Genomic DNA, 16,210 nt, shown 5'->3' on the forward strand with positions numbered 1-16,210 from the left:
TTACTGGGGTCTGTCTTATAGAGAGTTGCGATTGATCCAAATCAATCATAAGTCCTCTAATCAGTCGCAAGTTTGCAGTCCCCCATCTCGTTGCGATTAATACCAACTCTATATAAGACAGGGCCCTGATATAATAGTTATGTACCTGTGACTCTCCGTCTTGAATCTCAATATTCGTGAATGGCCTGACTCTGAGGTACACCTTCATGGGTTCCCTGGCGTGAGCGACGCTCACCCTGGCCATCTTCATGGGTGTGGCTGAGGTGAACTCGGTGAAGAGGTCCTTCTTGATGCTCTCCTGGAAGCGCAACTCCTCATCCTCGTCCTCGACCACGTCATCCTCGGTGTCGGAGAAGTTACCGGAGATTGGTAGATTACTCATGGTGCTGGCTGGCAATGTCTTCTCTTTTTCACTGCTGATGTGTGATAAATTGAAAATGAGATTGAATTATAAATGTCTTCAGATTATGTATGTCAGTGTTGGAGATGTTACCAAAGACTGGTTAGTTTACGGCGTCTACGCAAGGTTACTATACTCGGTACTCATTGTGTTGGAGCAATGTCTTCTCTTTTTTCATTGCTGACGTGTGATAAATTGAAAATGAGATTGGATTATGATGTCAGTGTTGGTCTTGGTAATGTAAATTACCAAAGACTGGTTAGTTTACGGCGTTTACACAAGGTTCCTAACTTTCCTATACTACTCATTGTGTTGATTCTGCATGTACATGTACAACCTCTTTGGATAAAATGAAGTCATTGATTATTTCATGAACATGTCAATAAGTCGAAGTGGAATCTTGGTGCTTGAGAAATTATAAATAATACATATAAATAATTACTCCTGGTCAAGCTACTCCGGCACCAACTTATTTATCAAATTTAGAATCATAGTACAAAAGATAATTAATAGCAGGTGAAGTGAATGCTTCATCACCACAGGTACCCAGGAAGGAAGAATCCATATATTATTATTATTAATCAATTGGAATACATGATTTAGTTGAAAAACGACCTTGCAATGCATAGTATTAGTACGTCAAATTATCAAGACAATGCCGATGTCATGCCGGGAAACTGTTATCTTGCTAAACCTCTCTCATGTACACTTTGGTAAATGGTAAAGGTGGGGAATCTTGTAGATCAATTCTTGTAGCTCAATCGTCATGATCGCACAGGGGATATGGACTCACCACTCGAAAACTAGCCTGTCCAAATTTTTGTTTAGACTCATAGGAAAATTTGCCTGTCATCTTTAGTTTTAAAAAGAAATTTGTTACTATTTGTGACAAGTTCACAAGCACTTCAACTGCGCCTCGTAATAAATAAAAAGTCCTTCCCTAGCTGCATGCATGGTTTCCGAACGCTGAAATAAGACGCGATCTGGTAAAAAGCCAAAACCAAAAGCAAAAAAAAAAAAAAAATTCCTTGACCTTGGTGCATCTTAGATCTAGATCTAAGGTCTAGATCTAGATCTAACTTCAAGGTCTAGATCTAGATCTACATGTAGAGTCTTGGGGGCCGTTTCTCGAAACCGTCATAACTACAAGATCAACGACATCTCGCCACTGTCACGCAACTTGTCAGCTAAGTGTTTCACAAAGCCGTCTTTGCCAAGATGAGCGACAACTTCCGCGACAAGCGAGTTGTCACTGCTCCGAACCTGTCATATCTTTTTAATTGCTGTAAAGCGCCATCACAAGTCAGTTTGTTGCCATTCCATGGGCCGCGAAATGGACGATTAGTTTCACTATCATTTTGAGAAAAATATAGACGAGTTCGGTACGTAATTCTCTGGGATGCGAAATGCAAATGTACTAAAGTGAGAATACAAATTATACAGAAACTGAATATAAACATTAAATCACAAATCATTAAACTATAACATGTAAATAAGAGAGGTAAGAATGTTACACACCGTTTTCCATAGTCGATCCATAGTCTTTCCTTAGGATACCGTCATACCTTTGGGGCCTATGTGCATTATTTTTCCCTCTCTATTTACTTCTTCCAAATTATATTTTCAATATCAAATCAATTATATAACGAGTATTTATGAGACTCTAGAATAAAAACTGGCTGAGAAAAGACATTTTGCCTAAAATTCCTCATCACAATAAACATAAAAGTACGTATTGATAAACTATCACAATACGGTATCCTTCAACTAACTTTTCATTCGACTGTCAAAAAAAAAAACACTCATCGGTTTTTCTTCAATTTAAGAATCTTTACAGAAATATGCAAATTGTTTGGTAATCTACATTTGATAATGACACTAATTATTATTTATTTTAAGAGAATTTATATGTATATATTTCTTTTTGAACAATTTTAGCCCCAAAATTTGTTTTGGGTTATTCTTGATAAATCAAATGGATCGTGACAAAGACTATGTTCTTGAGCTGCTAGTATCGCGATATATCGATATCATGTCTGTCATGGCTTTGTGAAACAGTTTATCCGCTTCATGACATCTCCGTAGGTCGCCGACAAAGATATGACTGTCATGGAGTTGGTTTCGAGAAACGGCCCCTAGATCTCTAGACCTACGGCCTTTCAAGCATTGATTAGAAGAATTTAAAAAAAGAAATTCTGGTTCAATATCAAGTCGAATCGCACAGCCACACAGGGCAGCATCTCACGAAAACTGTCAACGGCATCCTAAGCGTGTATAATTAAGTTTAACACACATTTTTTTCTATTTCTATTTCTATTCTGCTAGCTCTAGATCTATGACTTGTCAAAGGCTAAGCCTGTTCAGCATCTAGACAAGGCTCAAGGCCAAGGGTGATCTTCTGCCGACGGTGGACGGCTTGTGTGAATTTGTGCCGAAATATATACATGTTTCAATGGGATGTCGGTGAACGGTTTTGTGTGACACTGCCCTGTGGAGCTACATCAATCTGTGCACAAGTACAAGTGCACCATCGTCGAATTTCGCCAGCGCGCGCGGCACGGCACTGCCCCGCGCTCAGGCGGGTTACTCGGCTCATAACAAGGCATACCATGGGCATGGCCTTTGCATCAACAGCCAAACACACACACAGAAAGTCAGAAGTCACAGAAAACACGTTGTGTATTTGCCTGATATTACGTGACATTTACTCTAACAACATCCACATATCATTTTTTACAGAGCAGTACTTTCGAATAATTTGATTCGTATGAGATTATAGTGAATAAAGACATTTCTTACCCTAAACAATTCTCTTTTGAAAATTGTTGCTGATCTGCTTCAAATTGAACCGGTTAGAGCGCTGCCGAAATCTCCTATCCAATCAATAACGAGTTAAAATGAAAACTCTAGGTCTATGCATGACGAGCGATGTGATTGGATGATATCCGTCCATGCTATCCATGACGTCATTAGTGTGTATACATGTGCTGTGTTCAAGATTTGATGCGACTAACACGAGAACACTCAAGATGACAAAATTTAGCGACCTAAATCTAATAGATAGCCGTCTTGACGAGAAAAGAAAACAGAAAGCGATTGCTAGAGCAGCAAGGCGTAAGTATTAATTTTGAATATGGTCTAGTGAGCTATATTTAGCTTAACTTACACTTCGCAGTGCAGTCCATCACTGGAGTCCCACTGGAGGCGGAGCTGAGCGGAGTTGATCTGTGAGGTTAGCCGGGAGTGTAGGCGTGACTTGCAGTAGGATTACGGTGGACAAATACGAACTGCTTGCACCTCTCGACTTGACTCTCTCTCAAACTCAAAGTCACGCCCGAAACAATCTAGTCCAACTTTATAAATCTCACAGGAAAAATGTCGGCAGTCTGGTATGGGAAGCTTAAGTAGGCCTACTGTTATAAAAGTATTTAGTTAATCAACTTAATGTTAACCTTCTGCATAGATACACAGACATGATTGAATGATTGATTTTGTCACCCTTAATTAAATTAATGTAGACCTTCTAGGGCCTAAAATAGAATCTCTAGATTGTCTGGGGTCTAGATCTAATCTAGTCTAGTCCAGACTAAACTGAAGCTGAAACAGGTACAGCCTACATGTTGGAAAATGGGAGTGAAACTGAGAACAGACTCGCCATGCTCAAAATACACACTAGAATTTGTCTTTTTGACTGTCAATGTTTGTCAAATTCAGCAGTAGGGGCGCTGGTCCGAGAATGAGGATCGCTCTCATAAACGAAGATATCCTCATAAACATGGACCAAATGCGTCCGCAAAAATAAGGATCGTCTGCATTTTCGCGGACGTTTTTTTCATCGGTGCTCTGCAGGTTTCGGGTTAACCGCCCGCTGGCAATGCGAAAAATGGATTCCCCTTGGGAAAATAACCCTTGTTTACCATCTACTTTTATGGGTTGTCCGTCTTCTCGAGGATTTAGGTTTATCACTCATAATGTGAAGGTCTCTGTACAAAATCAATGTAAAATGTATCGCGAAAATCATGGCAGAATCCGTTTTTGGCATCGCCAACACGCTGATAAAAAAAACGAAATATCTGCGAAAATGGGGACGATCCTTATTTTTGAGGACGCATCGGTCCACGTTTATGAAGACGATTTCTCGTTTATGAAGACAATCCTTATTCTTGGACCAGCGCCCCTACTGTTCAAAAGTAACCAGTTATAGTTTTACTATGATTAAAATCAATCGCAAAACGATTGTATATAACAAAATACTTAACTGTCAAATAACCAATGCACTGTATTACCAGTGAAGGAAATAATGCGGATCATTACAAAAGGCAAATATAGTCTAGACCCGCTAGATATATTTTCAAATCAAACGCCTTGTGCTAGGCTTACTGTAGTTGAACTTTAAGTTGAAGTTGGAGAGAGGTGACAAATTGATGTGATGCCTACCAATGCAAGCAGTCAATTATCAAAATTTCTGATGGTATTAGCAATATTAATGAAAATTATGCAGTTTATTTGATTAGTTATTTGACCTTGTTTATTTTCTGTCTCCCTCCTTTCCAGTGGGTTATGAAGTTGTTGCAATTAATCATAGGCAGGCCAAGTTGGATCGTAAAACAAAGGTGAGATCTGCAGTTCAGAACTTCAGTAAATGTTATAATTATAGGTCTAGACTCTATTGGTGCAAGTTTCTCTAAAGTGGCATATACATGTCTACGTTCGTGGACATCATATTTGAATGTCTAGATCTAACATGTTCACTGAAACATAATTTTTCAGTGAATAATGGAAATGGTTGCACCATGCATTGATTAAAGCTGAAAGGGCTCTTTTTTCAAAGGGTTTGGCAAATATTGGACTTTCCAGAAAATGCTGTTATCAAATTAACTTCTTTGATAGGGCTTTTTCAGAAATACTTCAATGGTATGCATTTTGTTCATTTATTTGTTTGGTGTGGGTATTTTTTAAATATTTTTTTTTACTTCAGTTGGATTTTCCCCAAATCATAAGCAGCACCTTCAAGGCTGGACATGAGATTGAGAATATGACACTCAATTGGACTCCTGTTCCACCTCCATTTGTATAGTACACCTCAGAATGGAAGTTGTAAAAAGACAAACAAATGCCTGTTTTGATTGTTTACCCCCGATTTCTTTTTTTAAACAAAGTGATAATTAACACTTGAGCTTTGTATGATGATATTGTCAAATGGAAGGTCTTTGAAAAGTAATACGGGAAATGCATGAATTCCTTTACAAGATTTTCTTTAACCACTCTTTTCCAGATTCCAAGTGCCCCTGAGAGACCAAAGGAGGTGGAAAGTGATTATCTGAAGGTAATATTCTTGAAGCTTTAGGCTTATGAAAATCTCTCTTAAAGAACATTGTGTTTGAACAAATAAACCTGAAGCAATCAATGTTATCATTGCATGATTGCAGCTTGACCAAAACAAAAATGGAGTTCAGTTTATTGGCTGAATGAACAGTGTGTTTCTACAGAATTTCAAAATACTGTTTTCTGTGACAAGCCTGCCAATGTTAATTGAAAACTTTGATTAGATTATAGCAATATTTGAAGGTAACCTTCACTATTCTACAACATTTGTGGTGAAAACGCAAGTACAAATTAATAAGAGGATGTTTGGCAGAATTAGGTTGGGGATTTTCAAAAACTTTCAATCTTCGTTTAAAACAGGTTCAAGGCAAGGAAATAAAGGTTCTCTCAAGATTGACTGTGACTCTGAATGATTCAGCACAAACTATTGTTCTGGTAAGTTTATATTTTGTTGTTGTTAAAAACATAAGCATCCAAAAAGCAAACGGGGCCGTTTCTCGAAACCAACTCCATGACAGTCATATCTTTGTCGGCGACCTACGGAGATGTCATGTACTGGATAAACCGTTTCACAAAGCCATGACAGACATGATATCGATATATCGCGATACTAGCAGCTCAAGAAGATAGTCTTGTCACGATCTATTTGATTTATGAATTTAACCCATAACAAGTTTTGAGGCTAAAATTGTTCAAAAAGAAATATATACATACAAATTCTCCTAAAATAAATAATAAATAGTGTCATTATCATATTTACATCATCAAACGATTTGCATATTTCTGTAAAGATTCTTAAATTGAAGAAAAACCGGTGAGTGTTTTTTTTTTGACAGTCGAATCAAAAGTTAGTTGAAGGATACCGTAATGTGATAGTTTATCAATACATACTTTTTTGTTTATTGTGACGAGGAATTTTAGGCAAAATGTCTTTTCTCAGCCAGTTTTTATTCTAGAGTCTCATAAATACTCGTTATATAATTGATTTGATATTGAAAATATAATTTGGAAGAAGTAATTAGAGAGGGGATAATAATGCACAAAGGCCCCAAAGGTATGACGGTATCCTAAGAAAAGACTATGGATCGACTATGGAAAACGGTGTGTAACATTATTACCTCTTTTATTTATAAGTTATAGTTTAATGATTTATGATTTAATGTTTATATTCAGCTTTTTAAAGTTTCTGTATAATTTGTATTCTCACTTTTGTACATTTGCATTTCGCATCCCAGAGAATTACGTACCGAACTCGTCTATATTTTTCTCAAAATGATAGTGAAACTAATCGTCCATTTCTCGGGCCATGGAATGTCAACAAACTGACTTGTGATGGCGCTTTACAGCAATTAAAAAGATATGACAGGTTCGGAGCAGTGACAACTCGCTTGTCGCGGAAGTTGTCGCTCATCTTGGCAAAGACGGCTTCGTGAAACACATAGCTGACAAGTTGCGCGACAGTGGCGAGATGTCGTTGATCTTGTAGTTATGACGGTTTCGAGAAACTGCCCCCAGAATGACAAAGTAATATAATGTATAAATGTGATTGTTTTTAGAAATCTATTTTTCTAATAATTAATGTGTGTCTACAATGACACAACTGACTATACCCTATCCATATATTATACCTCTTTCAAAAACCCATGCTTGGTTTATGCACACTAAAGCGATTGTTGTTGGCAACCGTCTTTCTGGAGAGACAGTGGAGTTGCGCCTATAGAGTCTGTTTAGCAATTATAGGATATGTCACTGGACTGTAGATCAAACAGTTTCAGTTCAAGTCCCAGCCGCAGCACTAATTTCCTTTTGCAAGACAGGGATCTACATTTGCTCCTCTCAATCCAGGTGAAGAGAATTGGTAACGGGTAGATAGAAATTCCTTGAAAATCTGTAGTTCTACAAGGCAGCTTGACTAAAACCAGGACACAGAAACATACTTTGTAGGTTCATTTAGGCATCCACATATACCATACCTGCCAACCCTCCCGAATAATCCTGAATATCCTGTTTTTCTGGATTTTTAGGCCCCAAAATGCGGGATATCCCGGATTTTCAACAAAAAAAAATTGTGTTGCTTAAGCCAAATTTAGCTTGTTTTATCATATGCCGCGATGTGAGAGTTCACGTATTGCGTGCGTTGAAGGGCTGCATGATTGAGCAGCGAATTTGTATTAACTTTTTAGCACAGATTTACCGCGTATTGCCAGTTACACTGCTGCTGCATGTGCGAACGCCTGTTAAGGGTACAGATTTCTGATTTTCGAAGACATACCGTGCTAAAAATTCTTAATTCCCCTTTTCCAATCTTGGCAGGTATGATATAGAGGTGTAAGTACACAATTTGAATGTGCAGTGCTGATACTAAACTGACATTGATATGATTAATTTTCTAATGTTAGACTGATGCTTTTGTGAATGTTCAAACCTTTATCTAACTACTAAATTTCCCTTCAGCGGTCTGACGGTGTATCGACATACGATGTTCTGGCTGTTGAGCCGACCACAGAGAAAATGTTTCACAAAGCGTGTACAGAGCTCGAGGTTGATATCATCTCGTGTGACATGACAATGAAGCTACCTTTCTACTTCAAGCACCACTCCATCAAACCAGTAAGTCATGTCAGCTGTTGAGAGCCAGAAGGGTGTTAACTATGTGTTAAAGGGATAGTTGAGTTCTGTTTTCAGACCGCAAATGCCTTCAAAGTGCATGGTTATTGCTCTTATTCTTATCTATGACATTTATAGTGCCCTTTTAGAACCTAAACTTGCGATGAAGGTAATTTTAGACCCCAAAATGTGTGAAATTAGCCAATATGATCATACCAATTCAGCTCCACTTTCCAAAAAACATGGTGACCGTTAATTAATTATTTAATTAAAAATAACAATACATGAGCCAGCTAATTGTGGGTAATATAAGCAACACGGAAATGCCAACAAAAAAGCCAACATTGGCATTGGCTGAAATACGACGTAAAAGGGCGTTATTGTGTTTTTTTCAACGGTTTCTTCAATTTTTTTTTCAAAATATCTAATATTTGTGGTGGTACACAAGTATTAGAAATCGTTATATTTCAGCAGTCTCTGAACCGATTTTGATCAAACAAAGATGATTTTGTCATTCAAATATTATGTTCTTTCAAATTTGACACTCAGTTTTTCATTATCTCACAAAAAATTATTTTGTGCAACAAAACTCAACTATCCCACATTCACATTCTTACTGTCCGAACCTCGTGAGTCTTCTCATTCTATTGTATCCCAAGTTGGCCACTCAGTATTCAAATTTGCATTTCTTTTCTTATTTAAAATCTTTATATATCAATTTGAAATCCAACTACCACATAAGTCTGTGAATATTGATGTGCATCCCATCTTTCTTTTCTCTTCTTTTTTCTGTCTTTTCCCCCTTTTACCAATATTTTGTTCCTCCATATTTGTATTATTATGTAATCCTTTGAGGGTAGTCATACTATCAAGCTTTGCTTATTTTGTCAACCCTCCTGTTTGATGTTCTGGATTAGTTACACCCAGCCTTACTTTATTCTACATATATTCTTTTGTCATGTGTAAATTTGCAATATTTGTTTGTTATATATTTGTAAAAATGCAAAAGAAAAAGAAAATCAAACAGAAATAAATAAATCAAATCAAATCAAATCAAATCCCTTTAATGGATATGGATGAATGCCCTTTTGGCTCTCAGCATACAGTATCATTTGTCTTCTCTTAGACATTTTTTTTATCTCATTGTTGACATTTATCTAAATGTAGTGTTACATGTATAGACAGGATTTATACAATTACATGTATGCTTCATATTTAATACGTCATACAACAAGACATTAAAGGTAACAGGGTTTCCACGGTCATGGAAAAATACATTCTTTTGGAAAGTCATTGAAAGTTATGGAGAAGTAAAACAAATCTCCCAAAATTGTGAGGGGAGCCGGGGAGGCAGAGGCCATCACAAACATGAACAAATCTGTATCACTGCATGGTATTCGTCTGGTCATGGATAAACGAAAATAAAATGGCTCATGGAAAGTTATGAACTGTGGTTCTCATCTTTCTTTGAGGGGAACGCTGCATAACAAACTTCTATCTACTCTTTATCAAGGCACTGGAAAGGGGAGTTCAGTTTGAGATCTGTTATACACCAGCAATCCGAGACACCAGTCTACGAAGGAATGTATTCCACAATGCTCTTGCTCTCGTTGGTTCTTTAAAGGGCAAGAATATAATCATCAGCAGTGGAGTTGAAAATGTGAGTATCTTTTTTAAGTTGAAAGGATTCAATTTATTTCATAATTCTGTAAATAAAATGAAATACAAATTCACAGAGATTTTCATGATAAGAAACATGTAAGATTGCTAAAGAAGTAGACGTATAGAAATCTTTCTTGTGTGGAGGGGCCGTGGTGTAGTGGTTCATTCACTTGACTCTCAATTCAAGGGTTGAGGGTTCAAATCCCAGTCTGGTACTAACGTCCCTTTGGCAAGACATTAATCTACATTTGCCACTCTCCACCCTGTTGTAAATGGGTACCTGGCACCTGGCAATTGCTGGGGTAATAATAATTGCATGGTGGCCCTTAGGAAGAACAGGAATTTCTTAGAAATGTTGCATGCTTGCCTTGGGCTAAAGAAAGACACAGGCTATGTATGCCATCCTCTTGTATTGAATAGTTATGGAATGTAAACTAATTACCGTATTTGCCGGCATAAAGGCCGCACCGCCGCATAGGCCGCACCCCCAACTTTGACATTTCGTAGAGAGAAAAAAAAATTTTAAAAAAAACGGACCAAAGAAAATAATCATAATTTTCTTGTAGAACTCTATTTTTCCTACAAACTAATACCAAAATTCTCAATCATTTTATAAATTTACAGGAAGATTACCTAAAAAATGATCGTAATTTAGCAAATCTTCATTGATTTTTAGGCAGATTAGCACATTCATTGGACACTAGAGGATGCTTCGCATGCATACAGAAACATGAATGGCCTGCCATAACCAAGCTGTGGCCATAATGTTATCCAGTCTTACCCCTATCGTACCGCCAAATGGAGAAAATAAACAAGCTTTTGTATTGTTATTAGAGATCTACCGAGGTTAGTTTGTCGCTTTAATTATTTAGATAGTCTCAATTATAATTCAGAATTATCTTACTGAAAAGTTAAGAACACTGACGATTTTGCGAATCTCCGAAGCTGCGTTGGATTTGTTGCAACTCCCAGCCCGGTAGCTCCCCACCACAGAGTGTGTGAGCGAGGTATGATTTTGGTAACCGGGCCATGCGCTGTCTAAGCCAAGAACATTTTTACAAGTACGATTTTTAGTACGAGTTTCTGGTCAGTTTTTGATTAAAAAGATAACTTCTTCAAATTTGCTGCTGACGTGGTTCAGACTAGATCTTGTCCGATGTGTTTTCAAGTCAATTTTGTTAATATATTTTTTTGTATGAAGTTGCCTACAAATAATGGACGTGCTGTTTTGACTTGCGATTTTTACTGTTTCGGCGTATACGCCGCACCCCGACTTTTTGATATTTTCTCTTCCAAAAATACTGCGGCCTTTACGCCGGCAAATACGGTATTCAAATCTCCAGACTCTTATCAACCAAAAATTGTTTTACATTGGCTGCTTTGAAAACATCAAACATTATCCCCCTTTCCACCAGAGAATTAATATCTCTTCCTCCTTTCAAAAGATCCCTTTAAACATAGTTCTTCCCTCAGTAATTGAATGCGATTTACCTATTTTGAAGTCTATGTATGTCATATATTTTCTATAATTTTGTAAGAGCAATGGTATTTTAAAATATGTTTTAAGGCTCCTAAATTATCAATTTTATTATATTATTATTATAAGTTGTATTAACAATTCTTTAGCTCTCTCATCTGTAGTAAAGTTTGACGTTACCACCCCTCTCTTAACTTCATTTTTTTTAAAGCATTTAGGAATGATGCTGATGACAATCTGTTTTCAACTTATCCTTGATTACATTAGATATATACTTGCTGTTGTAGGAGAATGTCAAACAAATATAAACAAAGAAGAGAATAGAAGGAAGGAAAACATTGATTTGAATGGAAAGTAACAATACATGTGTGATTTCTTCATGAGTTCCATATTTTCTTTGTGGCCTTTCAGTCTATTTAGTATAACAACAATTTTATGCAATAGATTAACAAATTTAATTTTTTTCTTTTGTGTGATGCTCTTAATACAGGCAATGGAGCTGAGAGGACCGCAGGATGTTGCCAATTTGTATCCTTATCAAGTCAAAGACAGGGAATGAGATATATGCATTGTTTTAAAGCCTGTCTGTACTAGTGCAGCCAGAAGGGATTAGACCACCCAGCATGGTCACTGACAGGTGGTTATCTCATCAACTCAGCTCTCAATTAACATAAGAAAAAGAGGATCATGGGGGACCAACGGGCACCAATTACATACATGCCAACTGTTCAAATTAAAGAGGAACATTCCTCTTTTTGGGAGAAGATAATTATCATTTTAATGCAGGTGTTCCTCTTCCTGTACAAATTTGTCTGTAGTATTGAATAGGAGAATTAGGATTGTTCCTCTTTTTTTTTGAAAATAGCATAATTTGTACAGATTTCTGATTTTCAAATGTTGGCATGTATGCAATTAGGGAAGTTTTCTATAAAGAGGGAGCAAGTAGCTACAAGTACATGTAGTACAGTGTGGCTTTAAAAGAACACACATAGCACCCTGGCTCCACGTTTATATCCTTTTTTTAAAATTTTTATGGGGGGGGGATTATTTTTAAAGAATAAGTTTAAATTTTGTTGACAGTGTACTAGGATTTAAAATTAGGTTATAAAAACACACATTTGACATTAATTTAAAAATCACAATGATTGACATTTGCTTTCAAGGTGTAATTGAGTTTGCCAAAGGCTATAGTGTAGCAATTTAACAACCTGCATAAAGGTACTAAAGCCTAATAAGTACTAGAGGATAAAACAATTCTTGGAATACTGATTATATGTTTGAAAGAGGGATTGAAAGGATTATAAGAATCCAAGCTGTAGGGTATATATATATATAGCCATAAAGTGCTTAGAATCTTGAGCCACTTTAGAATTGAAACCGCTTCTAACAGAAGTTTGCCAGAGGGTAGAACAATAAAATTCCACAAATCTTAAAGATATAGTTGAGTTCTGGTCATGCAATTGCACTGTGAAAGAAACGTTGTGGAAAGGATCAGAAAAGGTTGATCACCTAGCACTTAAGTATTGGTGTGTACTGCAAGGTTCTGGATTCATCAAAATGATAAGAAATTTGGCCCAGTCTTGGTAGAATTACAAGCACTGTAAGAAAGATGCATATGGGAGTACACAAACATGTGGCGTAAAAAATCAGTCCTGATTTTTATGATGGTACATGCCATATTTAAAATATTAAGGCATTTAAAGAGCCATGCTTTTCAGGGAACATTTGTATTCTGATGTTCTTCCGCACTTGCATAATAACAATGATAACGCTCACAAATTATTGTTCACCTCTCCCAGAACTCAACCTTCTCTTTAATACTCTGTATCTAAATAAATGGAAAAGATATAGCCTATGGAGAACATTTTTATTGTTTTATCGTTAATTCTTTCAGACACAAAAGATTCGAGGAATACTGTATTTATTGCTAAGCCTGTGGCACACTTCTTCTATAACCACAAGATAGTAGCATCAGGTGCAGCAAATGTCATTAAAGGGATCTGGTAACTTTGTCTCAGATTCTGAAAAAAAATCCTGGATTTAGCTCATGCTGCAATGATAATTATAAACCTTTAGGTCAGTCACCAACCCCATAACTTTTACAAGCCGATCGCCTGTCTGATTATCAAGATATTTATGATTGGAAATCGAAACCAAATTTTGCGTTTGCCAAACGGTGTACATGACATTACAGTCTATTGGGGGAAACGAGTATGGTATAACCGGTCACTCAAAGATTTTTACTTTTTTGAGGCACTTCTTGATCATTTTGAAGCACATTTTTTCTTTAGGGCTTTAATATTTCACCATATCACAGACACTGGTAACATGTAGGGCCGTGCATCTCAGCTTTAACATAAAAAGTTTTATGGAATGTAGGTATTTCTAATAAAACGCTCCTTGAAGAAGAAAAAATTCTCCTAAACACATTAAATGATACTCTTTCAATTTAAACTTTCCAGTATTTGTAGATTGTAGGAAGAAATATTTTGTTGTTAGTCAATCATTGTTTTTCGCTCTTATGTGTGAAATAGTAATTTGTTAGTTGCAAGATGCCTTTGAATATGTTCACAGATAAATGGCACCATACAGAAGTGCTCCCATGGCAATTGCTCCATTGTCAATCTCCTTCACTAAAGGAATTTTTAACTTAACCCTGGACCAAACTCTATCCTGAACCTGCTCTACCACTGAGCCATCGGGCCTCACTCGAGATATTCAGATCATAATGATACTACATGTATTTATTTCCCTTAACCGTATGATCTTCAGAGGGAGCTTATTTGGTCTGAGTGAGGACAAAGCAAAAGCTGCTATCTCCACCAACTGCCAATCAGCACTCGTCCACGCATGTACGTATGAGTGGAAGGAAGGCTAGATTTTTAACCCCTTTAATTTACAGGTTCATTTGAGATTAACACACATAGTCAGTTAAAAGCAAGAAAGGTGTAAACTCTAGTTTTGCATTGTGACATCCTTTTAGCTCTCAGCAAATGACACATTGTACAGGCCCCTCTCTGAGGGGTCTTGAACACTATCTTACAAAGTTTTAACGAAATAAATGAGGAATTTTTTTAGTTACTGGGTTGAAAATTATGGAGCATAATTTTCTTTAAACTCTGTAGGCATATCCCCTGTAGCACAACCCAATTTTGCACACCTTGAGTACATTTTATGTACAAAAAAACAAATGTGACCCCTCTAGTGCCCCAAAATAGTTTTAATCACATTTCCACTTTCTTTCTCATTTCCTCATTATCTCTGTTTATCAACAAATACTTGATCCACGTAATTAGAAAAATTATGATTTCTGTCCTTTTTATATCATGTAATTATATTTACCGGTATTTTTTTTTCTTCTTCAAAATTATGATTCCAGTCACGAGGAATGGCACCATCAGGTCTGCAATGTCCGTTCAGAAGGTGACAGAACTGGCCCCTGATGAACTGTGGAAGGTGAAGGCTAGTCTGGAAGCCAGTGGTTTGTCAGTGGAGCAGCTGAGAGAGTTAGAGGCAAAGACTGTTAAGAAGACACCAAGACAGGAGATAACTCCTGGGGAGGAGCCTAAAGAGAAGAGGCAGAAGCAGAGGTGACACCTTTCAGATTCAAGGACTTGAATTCCAGCTCCTGTTTTTTAAAGACTCTTATGAAAATTGCAAGCTATGGTGGCATCATGATCTGTTTGCCTCTTTGGAACTGGCAAATAAATTATGATTGCTGGTTTATTCTGCAAAACTCCATCTGTGCCAAGAATTAAAACTACACTATAGAAATGGTCAAATTTTATGTTTTAGTGTATCATGATATTTTGAAACTGGGATATTTTCCTTTTTTCTGATGTGAAGACCTAAGCTCAAGTACATGTACTGCTGCCTAAATGTTTTCCTGGGTTAGGATAAACAGTAGGTATTCTACCGTTTTCAGACGGTACCTATAGCTATGTTATACCAAAATCAAGCTATTCTTTTGTATATTGCCTATTTCTGTTTCCCTAAAAAAAATAGCTATCATATTGATACCTTCTCCTGTTTTGGAAAGAACGATCACTATTATTAGTTCAGATCTATAGTTCTTTCCCAAAGTTCATCAGGGCCCCGTTGCATAAAACTTTTAATGCAGCGTTAAGCCCCTATTTTAGCGGTAAGTCTGGAAACAGCGTTAAATTTAGTTTTAGTGTTAACTTTCCATTGCATTAATAGTTAAAGCAGTTTTTAGCGGTAAGCACTTCAAAAACAGCAGTAACTTTACTACAGCTATAAAGGTAGCATTAACTACCATCAGTCAATTACGGTAAGCTGTCATACCAAGATGGCTGCCATATTGCACGCAATACAACACGCCGCAGCTCTGAGGAGAGAGAGGGTTTTTCGGGACCGAAGGCATCCCTTGGACCTATATGACGACCAACAAATGTTCAAGTTTTATAGGTTCAGCAGGCAGGGATGCCTGATTAACCTATAGAACCCAGAGGAATCCTGGCCAGTACACTTGAAAAATCATGGCGTTAGATTCACTTTCCTGTTCATTGTGTTTTTGTATGGTAAAACAACCTGTTTATAAAGACCTCTCGAGGGAGACGAGATACACTGTTTTCATGGACAAGTAGTTGGTCTTTATGTGGGACAGTTTACTTTAATGCAGGTTTTAATGAGAGACATTGTTCAGGGGGATCAGAATGCGATCTTCATTGAACGGTGGTCATTCCACACAGGTGGTTGCCATAACATGCAAACCAATT

The 16,210-nt window shown here is 37.0% G+C and overlaps 2 protein-coding genes across 5 annotated transcripts in view; one reads left to right on the top strand and one right to left on the bottom strand.

Moving 5' to 3' along the window:
* LOC579091 (kinesin-like protein KIF20B) overlaps positions 1 to 3,275 on the bottom strand; it is a 38,465-nt gene extending 35,190 nt beyond the window's left edge. For 3 of the 4 annotated variants that reach the window (XM_030985902.1, XM_030985901.1, XM_030985899.1), the window contains exons 1-2: positions 3,200 to 3,275; positions 146 to 416 (exon numbers count right to left, since the gene is read on the bottom strand). In XM_030985902.1, the coding sequence (XP_030841762.1) occupies positions 146 to 382 (237 nt within the window). In that variant the 5' untranslated portion in view covers positions 383 to 416; positions 3,200 to 3,275. The remainder of the gene's footprint in view (positions 1 to 145; positions 417 to 3,199) is intronic. The other variant, XM_030985900.1, reaches the window with a different exon arrangement.
* Positions 3,276 to 3,387: 112 nt separating this feature from the next.
* Positions 3,388 to 16,001, top strand: LOC115918647 (ribonuclease P protein subunit p30-like). Its single transcript, XM_030985903.1, has 9 exons — positions 3,388 to 3,514; positions 4,955 to 5,013; positions 5,676 to 5,726; positions 6,086 to 6,160; positions 8,180 to 8,335; positions 9,846 to 9,992; positions 11,962 to 11,999; positions 14,244 to 14,323; positions 14,851 to 16,001. Exons 1-9 carry the CDS (start codon positions 3,430 to 3,432, stop codon positions 15,063 to 15,065), a joined length of 906 nt encoding a protein of 301 aa, XP_030841763.1. The 5' UTR covers positions 3,388 to 3,429; the 3' UTR covers positions 15,066 to 16,001.
* Positions 16,002 to 16,210: the final 209 nt, after the last annotated feature.

Source organism: Strongylocentrotus purpuratus, unplaced genomic scaffold (genome assembly GCF_000002235.5).
Source record: "Strongylocentrotus purpuratus isolate Spur 01 unplaced genomic scaffold, Spur_5.0 spur5_scaffold_15, whole genome shotgun sequence".
In the NCBI taxonomy this organism is placed as follows: domain Eukaryota; kingdom Metazoa; phylum Echinodermata; class Echinoidea; order Camarodonta; family Strongylocentrotidae; genus Strongylocentrotus; species Strongylocentrotus purpuratus.

Coding starts and splice junctions, on each gene's coding strand:
- LOC115918647 (XM_030985903.1), top strand. CDS start 3,430: ATGACAAAATTTAGCGACCTAAATCTAATAGATAGCCGTCTTGACGAG. Junction 5,727..6,085: donor TGGAAAGTGATTATCTGAAG/GTAATATTCTTG, acceptor CGTTTAAAACAG/GTTCAAGGCAAGGAAATAAA. Junction 14,324..14,850: donor ATCAGCACTCGTCCACGCAT/GTACGTATGAGT, acceptor TTATGATTCCAG/TCACGAGGAATGGCACCATC.